At 40.3% G+C, this 14,586-nt stretch overlaps 1 protein-coding gene across 1 annotated transcript in view; it reads right to left on the bottom strand.

The window, feature by feature from the left end:
* Positions 1-352: 352 nt before the first annotated feature.
* The window catches only part of kirrel3b (kirre like nephrin family adhesion molecule 3b), a 184,109-nt gene continuing 169,875 nt past the window's right edge, over positions 353-14,586 (bottom strand). The window contains 8 exon segments of the mRNA XM_084409034.1: positions 353-635; positions 638-1,070; positions 4,318-4,404; positions 5,029-5,138; positions 6,262-6,345; positions 7,203-7,310; positions 9,442-9,640; positions 11,962-12,062. Coding sequence (XP_084265160.1) covers positions 490-635; positions 638-1,070; positions 4,318-4,404; positions 5,029-5,138; positions 6,262-6,345; positions 7,203-7,310; positions 9,442-9,640; positions 11,962-12,062 — 1,268 coding nt within the window. The 3' untranslated portion in view covers positions 353-489.

The raw sequence follows: 14,586 nt of genomic DNA, 5'->3' as shown, positions 1-14,586 counted from the left end.
TTTTTTTTTTTTCCTTTTATATTTTTTATTTTGTTTAGCTAGCTGTGGTAGAGGCATTGAGAAATCTTACATACAACTTTGACAGTTGTGCTTGAATGTACAGGAGCAACAGAGCATTGTCTTCTAATGGTGCCAAGGAGTGGTAAGGAGTGTAGCCTTCATCGACTCTCTTCATCTGAGCAATGTTGTTATGCATTCTCCCAGGAGGCCATTCATTCAGAGCTGTTTCAATGTTACTGGAACTACAGCAAGGACACTGGTTTTGTTTCTTGTGTCTTTCTGTGTTGGCAAGTGACGTCACTGTGGCACACGGCTGTTTGGAGAAAGTTTTTGGCCCAGACATTAAGGGCATTGGGAAGGGTGGTCCATGAGCTCATGACAAGGATCTGAAAACGGTAAGGCTTTTCAGAGCTGTAAATAAGATTTGGACAAATGATGAATATCCACATATATCAAAGAATGTTAAAAGGGTCAAATTAAACTGGCGTGCTAGATGTGCTTGAACTGCTTCCTGATTCTTGTCTGGGGGGTGGGGGTGGGGGGTAATCCCCTTTGGCCAAACCCATCGCTGGATTCCTCTGTCTTCTGTCCATCTCCTGCAGTCAGACATGGGTCTGCATGCGTTTCTGCAGGGGCCGCGTGAGGTCTGAGTTCTGGGACGATGATTGAGAGTAATGGGACGAGGAGGAGGCCGAGGCCTTGCTGTCCTTGTCGAACTGCACATAGCCGTCCTGCTTGCTGTAACTGCTGACGCTGCTGTCGCACTGTGTGTCCAGGAAAGAGCTGGAGTCACTCATCGATCCTCGCTGGAATTCTCGCTCGCAAAGCTCGATGGAACTGCTGCCCATGCCCAGCACAAACCGCTGGCTGTAGTCGTACAGGCGGTTGGGTCCAGCACCCAAGGTAGAGTAGATGTTGGTGAAAGACATTCCTGTGGGAACCCGCTGTTTGCCGGTGGTGGCTGTGGCAGGGTCTCGCCGGAGCTCTGTGGTCTGGTTTCCTGCCAGCGTGGTTGGGGTGCCATGATGCTCCTTAAAGGTGTTCACACTGTAGTATCCATTAGTGGGATCCTTTGAGGAACAATGCATTAACAAACATGTCATTGAATGAAAGGAGTTGAACAGAATGACTCTAGGCAACAGTAAATAGTTGTAAAGAGCATTTGCATTAACAGCGAAGCCATTCATTTTCAAGAGTTGCCATTATCTGAACAATTGACACTGAGCTTAACTTAATGCAAATAGGGATCAAAGCAATACTGTCTTGCACAGCTGCATACAGTTAAGCGTGAACGACTACTAGAAACCAAATGCACTTAGAGTTGGTAACCTCCAGCAATTCAATCACTGTCAGTGTGAACGCCTCTTAAGTATGTCAAAAATGATCTTATACTCAAACATTTTGTACAATATCCGGAATTTGTGAAGACCCCACAGTATGTCAGCTTTTGGGAATGCGATCATAATTATACTTGTACCGTAGTCAAATTTTCAAAAAATCAAGCGTAGCGCTAGTTCTGCCCGGTCACGTCAGTCAGGCTCACATCAGCTGACTCTCAGCTGATACACGTCTACAGGAATACGACGCATATCACAGAATTCCTATATAAAGGTCCAAGCAGCTTTATCGTGTTGCTCAGGAGCTAATTATCCTCCTCCATCCCCAGCTCCTCTCGTCCAGTCAGAACACAGAACTGCTAATCATCGATAGTGGTCCTGACAGAAGTCTTAATACTATTATACCCTGTACGTATACTGATGCCCTATTCAGTTAACCGTGATGAAGTTAGCTTAATTTGTGTTACACTTTATTTTGATAACCCACTTAAGATATTCTACTAACTATAAGTAACTTAATGGGAAGACTTGCAAAGTTACTTATAGTCAGTTGGGGAGCATCAAAATAAAGTGACAGCAGATATTAAGCAGACAGTCTACTAATACTCTAATGACTGCTAGTTGACATGTAGTTGCAAACTTACTTATAGTTAGAAGAATGTCTAAAGTGGACCATCAAAATTAAGAGTTTTTCTCATGCAACCTTTCGTAGTACATTATCTATAATTTTTTGACTAACACTTCTTTTATTAATTCAACCTTGTCAAAATCAGAATGTCTTTGATTGCAGTGTAATGTTTTATTCTAAATGCTTCTCCTTTATTTCGACCATCATCTAACACTGTAAACTGAAGCTACATTTCTTGACAATTTGCTTGTGTGATGCATCTATTCTCTTTCTTTCTGTAGTGCCCTCACTTCTGTTTCAGAGCATTAAAAAGGCAAGAAACATGCATACCATGCATAGAGGTAATACAAATATGTTTGTATCAGTCACTGGAGTAAAGTGACCATCTTTAGCAGTACCCTCAAAACATCATTACAGGCTAATTAGACAAAACCTTGATACACAAACTGGTTGTCAGTCTGTACTTTTCAGCTTTAATTGGACTTCAGAATCAGGGCTTTTCAATCTGTCATGGAAAGAAAAAATCAAAGCGAAGGAACTTGATACCATGGCGGCTGTCGTTGTCGTGGTGCTTTATCAGCACAGTTGCTAAGAAGCAAAACAGGCGCCAAAAGTGGACGTGGATGCCATTTTGAGCGGGTGCGCAGGCCAGATCCCGCGTGGGAGAGACGATAATCACCGGTAGGTGACTTCTCTATGACAACACGAGAAAGGCGTTGTCAGGCGCGGTTTTATCAGGCAACAGGGATTGTGTGCACTCCATATCTGTTCACACTGCTCATTTTACACACTCATCTACATGTAGGGAGGGAATCAGTCCCGCTGGGAGCAGGTAGAGGAGGCCGTGAAACAGACTTTAGGAACACTGCGTTTGCACTCGGAAATAAGTACAAACGAGAGAACAAAAGCTATGCAACTCTTGTCATTAACTGCTGTCTGCTTAACGGTGGGATCATATGTTAATCAAACTATAATTACAATAGTTATTTGTGCTCACACAAAATTTAGTAAAATTAGTAAATTAGTAAACACTAAATTAGTATCTTACTTACCATATTCGATGATCAGTGCAAATGCTTAAAGGATTTAATTGTGTATAAGACTTTAATTAGTTTTTTCCTTAAATATTGGTTTTGGCTGAACAAAATTTTAAATATCAATTTTCTAAGCAATTTCCTGGCATTAATGATGAACACTCATTATAAATCCTTTTTTCAATGCAGTTATCACATTCCTTCAGTTTCACATTAAAACTGCTTTATTTTGTTCTGTGTGACTTCTTAAGTGTTAGCAGTGCAGCAGTGCTCCCACACAACAGACCCCTAGCAGAGCTCTTGCTCGAGAAAATGATGGAGAAAGACCATAATGGCTTATTTATTTATAAATCAAATAAAGATCATAATTAGCAGCAATTGTGTAGAGAAATGTAATTACCGTTGCAGATCAACAAGAAATATTATTTATGAGTAAGAACCATTATTCAAAAAATGAATATGAAGATTATCTTTTTTATTTCTTCAATCTATTTAAGCACATACACTCTTAAAAATAAATGTCCCAAAAGGGTGTTTTCACAGTGATGCCATGTCAGGGTTATGTCACTTCACACGGGATGAGAATTCACTCATTCTTGTGCGCTTTAGACTTGTTGTGTGAGTGTGCGGCTTTGGGTTCGCTCGGGCCGTATGCTTTTTTTTAATGCACGGTTCATGTTTATATCGGCTTCGTGCTTTCTACACATGTAGCACAAGACAACAATCTTGTTTTTCTTTGGCTGCGTGCTTTAATGTCATGTTTTGTGTGGACACGCAGTCGTGACGGTGCATTCACACGGGGCGTCGGCGTTAACGCTTCTCATTTACTTCGAATGGGTGACGTCATGCATTGCCGAACTGAATTGTGGGTCCTGCTGCGTTGCGTCACTGGCGTTGCTTGCGGGAGAAGTTGAAAACGTTAAAAAAAAATCTACTAAACAGGTGCAAAATGGGTTAAGACATGCTTATTGGGTGTTAAATGATGGCGCAAATACCAGTAAATTGACTAGCGCAAACCCTAGTAAATCACCTTGTATCATTCATTAAAATACTCTCCTCTCATAAATTTTGCGTCTGAAAGGGAAGCTCCTACAAATTCATGTACAGTAAGGCCATCCACAAATATAACCCTGTCCACACCTTTTCAGCGCTATTTTTTCACTGCGCGTCTTTAGTAAATCCAGACTGTATTTTTTTAACACACTGGCACAAGCAGTTAGTAAATCTGGCCCTCAAACTTGAGAATTTTTTTTTTTTGCAATGGAATGCAACTTCTCTCTTTCTTACATCACTTCCTCCAAATCCCATGGAGACGTACCTTGATGTGCTGATACTCTTTCTCCTCTTCCTGAAGAACCTCAAGTTGCTTCAGAACGGACTCCTGCTGAAACTCTCCCCGTTCAATCTGCAGCAAACAACAGACCCATCCTCACGTTAATATCTGGGTTACTCTCTCCCTTTCCCGCAAATCACTGTGCAGCTTTGGTGCTCCAAAACGTTTCCAAATTCCAAAAGGAAAGCTACTTCAACTGGGGCAATTTCCTGTGAATATTCTGCATGTCATTAGCCGAAATTTGCAATGCAACACCATATTTGGGAGGTGTCCAAAGTCTTGCTTTGTCATAAGTTTTGCATCCTTAACTCAAACATAGCTCTGATTCTAGGCCTTTGAGGCTTGTGTGGCAATGAGTGAAATTTCCAAAGAAGGGGGCAGCATGTTTTTTTTGACAAACACTTGATCACTGGCATTTCTATGATTACATCTATGCCCATGTCCTCCCAGGAAATGCAGGCTAGGGGCTAAATATAGGCATCCAGGCCAGCAGGGTTCTCACACTTATGCTGCATTATTCATGGGTTTGACGTTAGCAGTGGCAAGGGAGATAGGCGCTATTAGTGTTGGGGTAGGGATGATTAGCATTCATTAGCTAAGGACGTGACAGGGACTAGTATAATGAGCTAGCTTGTTGATTTGGGGGTGCTGATGGGGTAATGGCAAGCGGGGTGTTTACTTCAGAATGTGACTCACCATGAGTTGCTTCATTGCGGAGTGTTCCTCGTTTTCTCTGGCTGCGTTGTGATCTTTGTGTACAATTTCCACTCGAATGTCGTTCTTGGCTGATACCACCCCTTTGAGGTCTGAGAGGAAAGTTACATATGTTACTCCAGTCGTGCCATTTTGTGTAATGTACTGATGTGATTTTTAAATATCTATCTCCATGCCACTTCACATTGCCTTAACAAGAGTTCCTAAACACAAATGCTGCCTTCAAGTCATATTTACGAACTAAGATGAATCCCAACTTTCTGACACTGGGGCATGTCAGTAATGATATATAAGAATTTATACATTTATTAATTTGATAATTCATTATGTATTTATTATGGTAACATTTTAGTTTAGGGTCCAATTCTCACTATTAAGTTGCTTATTAGCATGCATATTACTAAGATATTGGCTGTTTAAACGTATAAAGCACATATCAATGCCTTATTCTGCATGACCATATTCTTCATCCCTTAATCCTACCCGATACCTAAAATTAACAACTACCTTACTAACTATAATTATTGTTTTTTGAGTTTATTGAGGGCAAAAGTTGTAATTAATAGTGAGTTAATACTCACTATTAGTGTGACATTAAGCTAAAGCATCAATATATACATGTTCATTTTGATGCGCTAGCGTGTAAATTGTGTAAAAAGTGAATTAAATAGAGAGAAATGTTGGTAACGTTTCAATAAGGTTCCATTAGTTAACATTAGTTAATGCATTAAGTAACATGATCTAACAATGAGCAATTTGTTGCAGTATTTATTCATCTTTGTTAATATTAGTTAATTAAACTGCTGTTCATTCTTAGGCCATGTTAGCTCAGGTCCATGAAATAAAACGAACAGATACAACTTTTGATTTAATAATGTATTAGTAAATGTTAAAAATAACTAAGTAAAATGAATAAATTATTTATAATATTTTTCCATTGTTAGTTCATGTTACCTAATGCAGTTAACCAATGTAACCTTATATAAAGTCTAACTGAAATATTAAATTGCCCATTTTATTCCAAATAAAACCACATTCCGTCATGTTTACAACATCCTAAATCTTCTGTGGGAGGACTTGAAGGCAGCATAACACCACAGAACCAAGATAAGAGGAACCCTAGAGGAACATCACATTAGAATCACACAGCTCATCTTGACGCATTGAAGAACAGTGTTTATAGATAATTGGTGACGGTCAGGTAACAGGTCTTACTTTCTGTCTTAATTTTGCTTGCAAGTTCTCTCTGCTGAGCACAGATGGAGGTGGGCAGTGTAGGCATAACCAGGTGAGCGTCTTCTGTGGCATACAACAACAACATGCTCAGCGCTAGAAATGCCACCAACAATCATAAACTGCAAGCTCATTTTTCGCTGTCTGACGCTAACCTGTACATGGATGAGCTGTTTTCTCTTTTGATCATGTGAGAGAATGGATGCGGTAAAAGGACAACAAATAAGAAACACAGAGATAAGGGTGGGCGGTATGACAAAAGCCTCATGAGTAGCAAAACGATTTGTAAGAAAAAAGCTTTTTACTGCCACATAAAAAAAGGAATGTAAGATTTTGAGAATCATGATGTAAAATGATGATATTTAGGTAGTAACATTTACATATAATAACATATAGTTATAGCATTACGAATGACATTTTTTAATTTTATTCATGACATATTACACCCCTTAATCAACATAAAAATCATGCACTAAAATGCACACGTAAATAACAAAAAACTCAGAACAGTAATACATAATAAGTATGTACACAGCCTCACATGTGTTTGTATAAAAGCACTTCAGTTAAATGTTTCAATTAATGCAAATCACTGTAAGCAACCTACAATTAAACCGTACCAATGTACAGTTAGCGACAGCAAAAACACATGGCGCACTTAAGCTACATTTATAACCACATTATAATCAATTTATTTCTTTTTAACAGCATTGTAGAATTTTTTACCGGCTGATGCATTTCTGGTCTACACCGTCATACCACCCAACCCTACACAAACACTCAACTAAAAGGAATATATAGAAATAAAGGCTTGGTTTCTGTGAAGTGACATGAACACTTTAACAACCTGCCCTTTGTCTGACTGAGGAGCACTTGTTCTGGTGATGGACATGCAGGAAGCCAATTGGCTGAGAGGTACATACTTCTCTGAGAGCGTGTACAGCAGAACGCTCCGATGGTTCCCATGAGGACGATGAATGCAACGAAAGCGCCAACTGCCACGCCGATGATCACAGCAACAGGGAGGGATTCTGTTGGAAAACAAAACAGAGCCTTCTACAATAACACAGCATGGGCAGGACTGGTGGATCCAGCAACGCAAACACCACCTCTCAACTCCTGAACATATTTCAAGACCCGCACCGGCATGGAACAAATGAGAATCAAATGTGTCAAAGAGACATTTGCACCTTCAAGGCATCTATTCAAAGGCAGTTAACACTGCCATCACCTTCTGTCTAGACAAAGCACAGGTATCCTCAGTTTACGAGAAAACCAGGCATAACAATTTGCAGACATGCCAATTATCGCATATGTTTAGCACATGGCACGCGCTTAACGTCTTGAATGTGAACTCTGCATCGGATTTTATCATTCACCTTGGATCATTTACATACTCTGATTGGACGTGGGTGTAATGTGAATTCCAACAATCCCATGAGTGTTTGATATGCTGTGCTTTGGCTAATTAGAGCCAAATCAACTGTTTTATTTGTACTTTTGTTGGTATATTTATACCGAATGATAACCAGATTTTATGGCCAAATGATAATGAGAGTCAGACAATAAGCTGTACAGTGCTAATTACTGTCTCACAGTAAATTAAGCATTATGACCCCTGCGTACTTACCAATTTGCATATTTAATGTCTGCATTACTGCATGCAAGTATTAAAAACCCAGAAATGCATTTTTCATTAAAGGAATAGTTTACCCAAAAATGTTTGTTACACAAAGATATCGTATGGCTTTAGAAGACTTTGAAAGAGTTGTATAATGATACCATTGATGCATTTTTTTTGTAACCATTAATTGTAATTTCTCAGAAAAGAGCAACCAGCACATTTTGTACAATTTCTTCAACATTCCACGGGAAAACAAACAAAACAAAATTCATAAGGTTTTGAAATGAGTAAACGATGGCCAAATTCTCATTTTGTGGTGGAAACTAGTTCATTAAAGTGCCCTTATTATGCTATTTTAAAGGTTTCTAATTTTATTTTGGAGTCTCCTACAATAGGTTTACATGCATCCAAGGTCCAACTTTAGTTTTCTCATTATATACATTGCACATCACCTCACTTCTCAAAGAGTCTCAAAATGGTTAATTCGAAGATTCAGTCTCTCTAAACCCCTCCTTGCTCTGATTGGTCAGATGGCTCAGTCTGTCGTGATTGGTCGAGCGCTTACAGCGCATGTTGGAAACTAAACACTCATTACCATATCTGAATTTCAGCTCCGGAGGTTTCCTCAGCGCTGATAGTGATACGAAAAGTAACGATGGTGACGTTTTTTCCGTATCAATTCAAGCGCGAGTCTCATTCTTTTGAAGTGCATGGAAAGTGGATATCCTGTGCAGCGCTAAAAACAGTGTATTCTCGACATGTCGACAACACGAACCAAACCCTTCCAAACCTCAGCTACAACTACAGTGTTTGAGAGCGGGGAAAAGCAGACGCTGTTCGCGAGCAGCCAATGAAGAGCGTAGGCTGGCATTATGCAAATTTGTTACATCGTTACGATTACTGATGACTCACTTCGGCAGTTCAGAATCGATTCTTCCTTTTAGGAGACAATAACTCTATCGTGCACTTTGATCCTTAAAACTTTGCAGACCTTTTACATTCACAAACAGCTATATTACACACTGCATGAAAGGCACTATTCGAAAAAACAATCGCTTCAAAGATCAAGTGAGATAAAATAGGTCTGAAATGTATTACATGCAAATAAATCCAAACCATGAAATCGCTGGGGAGATACATTGTAAGAAATGCACAAGAGAGAAATAATATACTGTAGCAAGGCTGCAAATTAAATAGTGCTAAGTGTTGTTAATAGATTTGCAAGATTTGTTAAAGTTGCAGTTAAAAGTGCAATTACTTTTGCTGTTGCCATGAAATAATAATTTGCCGATTGCCGAATGAAAAGTAATCTAAAATTGGTAAATTAAGAAAAAAGATATTAATATGATGTTGATGTTGATGTGACTTGCTAATCTCATATAAAGTGACACATAATGTATAAAGTGGAGAAAATACTGAATGTTTTTGGTCTATTCCAGTGTTTTCAAACACCATGGTTATGAAACACTGCATCACTATTCTACCGCAGACATGTTTTAAAGAAAAGAAGGTGGAACCTGGCGGACCTTGGATCCCACCTTGTTCCTTGAGGCGAATGATCTCCGTATCCGAGCCAAAGCTGTTCCAGGCGGTGCAGTTGTAGATGGTCTGAAAGTCGGCCGGGACGATGTTACTCATGGTGAGCGTGGACAGCACTCCGTCCTCTGTGCTTACGGTCTCCACCGTGTAGCGACCTGACGTCCCCGACTCCAGGACAGTCTCCTTCCAGGACCAGGCCTGATGAACAACAAAAGAAACCATATTGAAAAGACCAACACACGTATGTCGTTCTTGATGCTGGTCTGTAGCATCACTGCAAAAAATCATTTGTAAATAGCTTGTTTTCCCTTCTTCTTGTTTAGGCATACATCTAACACATTTTATTGAGGTTTATGCTTAACTCTTTCCCACCATTGACGGATTTTTATGGCAATCCATATTTTTACTGTTATATGGTAGGGGGCGCTATTACACATCTTCTGAAAGAGTACAGAATCTCTGAATCAAACAAGCAATAGAAGCATTGCTTACGCACATGTAAGCTAACATGATCATCAAACATTAAACAGTATATAAATCAAAAACACCAATTGTTACGAATGAAATGTCGACCCAGGACGAGGCACAGGACTGTGAATCATTGGGGGTGTTGATGGACTTAAAGGAGAACTCTGGTCAATTTTAACATAGAGCAAATTTTTTTGTACATTTGGAGTGCTGTCAGTACAGAGAACAACGACAAAAATCGGTGTTTCCTACACCGTGTTATCCTCTTTTTAAAATTTGCACCCTGTTGACTTCAATGGGGCAAGTTTTAAACCTGCTTTTAGGCTCTTAACATCCTTGATGTGTCATTACAAGTGCACAGGTCATGTGAGTGATTCCTTCGGAGTGAACGCGGGTGAATCTGACTGCAGTAGATGTGAAAGATATGAATAAAAATGATGTTTATTCAGCCAGCGCAAATACCTGTATTTACATCCTGTTTTCGGTCGAAGTCCACAGTAGTCGATTGTCGAGTTCACGCGCGTGATCATAGGTACTAAACCTATGCGCGTGAACTCGACAATCGACTACTTTGGACTTCGACCGAAAACAGGATGTAAACACAGGTATGAGCGCTGGCTGAATAAACATCATTTTTTATATATTTCTTTCACATCTACTGCAGTCAGATTCACCCGCGTTCACCCCGAAGGAATCACTCACATGACCTGTGCACTTGTAATGACACATCAAGGATGTTAAGAGCCTAAAAGCAGGTTTAAAACTTGCCCCACTGAAGTCAACAGGGTGCAAATTTTAAAAAGAGGATAACACGGTGTAGGAAACACCGATTTTTGTCGTTGTTCTCTGTACTGACAGCACTCCAAATGTACAAAAAAAATTGGCTCAATGTTAAAATTGACCGGAGTTCTCCTTTAATCTACTCCATCTATGTTTTGGTCATCGTTCTGAATCCGATCCAGCTGTAGTTTTTGACAAAAATGAAATTTTCAACCCACATTCAAGCGTTGATAAAAAAAAAAAAAAGAGTGCATGAAGCTTATATAAAATAATAAAATGTCTGTTTGTTTTTTTCTCTCAAAGATGCTTTGTCTTTCTGTAGATAGATTGCATTTTAAGATATACATACAACAAAATATTCTGGGGGCTGAAAGTTTGTAAAAAAAAAAAAATCTAAAATACTAGCGGTGGATGGCAATTTTAGTTCACAGTGCATTAACAGATACAACATTAACTAAGATTAATAAATGCTGTAGATATATTGTTCATTGTTAGTTAATGATAACTAATGTAAACAAATGAAATCTTGTTGCAAAGTGTTACAATTTTAAAGATGCAAGACCCTCTTTTTAGCTTCACAACCATTTTTTTTTTCTTTTTTTTTTCAGGTAAATAGCATGACTCTACCAGTTATACTAGCACTAAGCAACATTAACCAGCCTGAATCAGCCTAGTGGTGCAAGCTGGTCTTTTCAGCTTGCAAAGAGAGACTTGCATTTGCTTTCACCTGCTTTATGGGCGTTATTACACTTCTAAAGTTATTACTGGTTGTTCCAGACCACAGGAGCAGTCTTTCCCATTCAACTGACATTTAGAAATAGCATGGCAATAAAAGCAAAGCCACACGAGTAAACATCGTACAGAGATTACCTATGCACTTCCATGCACACAGCCACAAACACACACACACACACACACACACATGCACAGAGTGAGTAATGAATCAAAAATTGGCCCGGAGAGGAGACAGTTCATCTAAGAGTGGTAAATCCTAATTGGATCTGTGGTAACAGGGCATAAGAATGCATTAAATGAGAAATTAGGGCTGTAAGCCTGCCATGTCTAATACCCGTTCACTCATATAGAGGAAACAAATGATTTGAGATGCAATTTCATTTATTAAACAGATCGTAACTCATGAGTGCGTTACGCATTATTGGACTGTGTTTACTGAGTCTAATGGAGTCACACAAGCCATGTGACAACAGCAAGCGCCCACTCAACAGCTGTAGTCCTGTCTGAGCTGAGTCACTGGAAGGAGAGGAACTCACAATGCGGTCTGGGGGTGGCGTGCTGCGGATGAAACATTTGATCTGTCCCTTTTCCCCGTGTGGAGCCTGATGTGTCTGAGTGCTGGAGATGGTCGGAGGTCCTGAGGAGAGAAAAGACACACATAGTCACTCGTCACATACTCAGAACTGTGAGCTAACAGTTCCCTGTTCGCGAGAGAGTCCTAGGAATCTCGCTTATGACTGGAGGACACTAGAGAAGACACAAGTGTGTCTAGGTTAAAATAGATGCATCGCTTTAAACAATATTTGCTAATAATTTATCCATCTGTCGATTTATATTACATATATTTTCTGTATAAACCTGTTCCTAAAGTACAAGATTAAAGCATAACATCTCTACCCCTACAGTTAGAGATGTTATAAATACCTGTAGGTTGTTTGGATGTGGAAGATACATCAATTTGGCATGTTTCACTGTGACTCAAGTATCACTCCAGACACTTGAACTGGCTCTTTAAAAATGCTAAAAGTGCACTTGAATATACTTTGAGTCTGGATATTTGCCAAGTTATAACATTCTTCATTCACTAGAAAATGTACACAAACCTCACTTTTAAATTAAATCCTGTTTACCACCCACTTTCTGTGTGCAGCAATAGCACATCTTCAGTTGCGTCGGTCAAGCCGTCTTGACATTTGTGAATCTGGTGCATTGTATAATGACCCTCATTTGTACAGTTGGACTGCAGCTGGGATGTGAATAAGACACAGAGACTGTTGAATTTGCCCTGGAGATTTACAGAAGCACGTACCAAGGCTGACATGCACATTACCAGTTCCAAGATCGACAAATTCTGCTGGCCCACGCTTCGAGAGAGGTGTAAAACTTTAACCGAGGAGGCTGAAGATCTCATCTGTAGGATCTGCCAATCAAGTGTGCAATACTGAGGCCTTGCAATGGCGTGCTATAAATTTGGCATTAAAAGGAAAGAGCAGCATTGTATTGGGTTTGAATGGGCAGAATCTTAAAGGAGTCTCCTGTGGGCTGGTCTATTTAAGAGCTGTGTTAAGGGTGAGGCAGTGAGGGTCTGGTCTTCATTTTCAATCTTGAAAAGAACTGATTTATGGCAGGCCTCATGTCTCCCGAGGAGATAAGACTCAGCGTGCCAACTGCAAGTTTATTTCTATAGGCAGCAATCGGAAGAGTGCCAATGGTGGAAAAATGTTATTTTGAAGAGATAGCGGCACCCAGGGAGTCTCTTCATGGTCAGTTTTAACCCTGGGGTCTTGAACTTTGAACTCTGGCTTATGCTACAGCTCACCCTCTTTTTCCAAAATTGCACTAAACATGCAAGGCACTGATGTAAAGGGTAAACACTGTTTCTCTAGGATAGATTTGGAGTAACTTCCCTGCTTAATGGATTACCGACCCTGCCAAAAACTGCACTTGCGTACACATGCACACAAATGCACACCAATCATGCATCTGCCAATCATCTGCGGCGGTGTCTCTCGGCTGATTCGTAATTGCAGTTTATTAACTGGCTCTTATTAGAATAAATTAGCATCTAGATGAGCATGAGGCAGATGGAGTGCTTTAGTGAGGGGAATATCAGGCTGGTGGAGAGGAATGTTACACTTCACACCCCTTCATTAGACACCAGTCCTGCAGCGATACCTTCCCGCTTGTAATGTACGCATGCTATGTGCATGCTAACCTTCGACTACAAAAATCATAATCCACACGATAGGATGCGTTAAAGGCTGGAGTGTGTGTGTAGTTGCAGGCGTAAGGTAAATCCATTCAGATCATTCCCTGCTGACAGAGGTAAGGCCAGCGCTCGGTGGCTCAGAAGAATCAGCCCATGGATCAGGCTGTAAATGAGGAATATAATTAGATAGCTTATCACTTATCCTCAGAATGCTGGGTTTAAGGAACTCCGTGGGGAGTGTGGGAAGGCTGGAGGCTGGGTGAGAGAGAGAGAGAGAGAGAGAGAGAGAGAGAGAGAGAGAGAGAGAGAGAGAGAGAGAGAGAGAGAGAGAGAGAGAGAGAGAGAGAGAGAGAGAGAGAGAGAGAGAGAGAGAGAGAGAGAGAGAGAGAGAGAGAGAGAGAGAGAGAGAGAGAGAGAGAGAGAGAGAGAGAGAGAGAGAGAGAGGCACACTGGACACTGGATTGTTTACCCTTTACATCAGTGCCTTGCTTGTTTTGTGCAATTTTGGAAAAAAAGGATGAGCTGTAGCATAAGCCAGAGTTCAAAGTTCAAGACCCCAGGGTTAATACTGAACATGAAGAGACTCTCTGGGTGCCGTTATCTCTTCAAAATAACATTTTTCCACCATTGGCACTCTTCCGATTTCTGCCTATAGAAATAAACTTGCAGTTGGCACGCTGAGTCTTATCTGCTCGGGAGACATGAGGCCTGCCATAAATCAGTTCTTTTCAAGATTGAAAATGAAGACCAGACCCTCACTGCCTCACCCTTAACACAGCTCTTAAATAGACCAGCCCACAGGAGACTCCTTTAAGATTCTGCCCATTCAAACCCAATACAATGCTGCTCCTTCCTTTTAATGCCAAATTTATAGCATGAGAGAGAGAGAGAGAGAGAGAGAGAGAGAGAGAGAGAGAGAGAGAGAGAGAGAGAGAGAGAGAGAGAGAGAGAG

This window comes from Rutilus rutilus, assembly GCF_951802725.1.
Source record: "Rutilus rutilus genome assembly, chromosome: 5".
In the NCBI taxonomy this organism is placed as follows: Eukaryota; Metazoa; Chordata; class Actinopteri; order Cypriniformes; family Leuciscidae; genus Rutilus; species Rutilus rutilus.
Note: the sequence above shows the minus strand (reverse complement) of the source record. Positions and strands in the feature narration are given on the sequence as shown.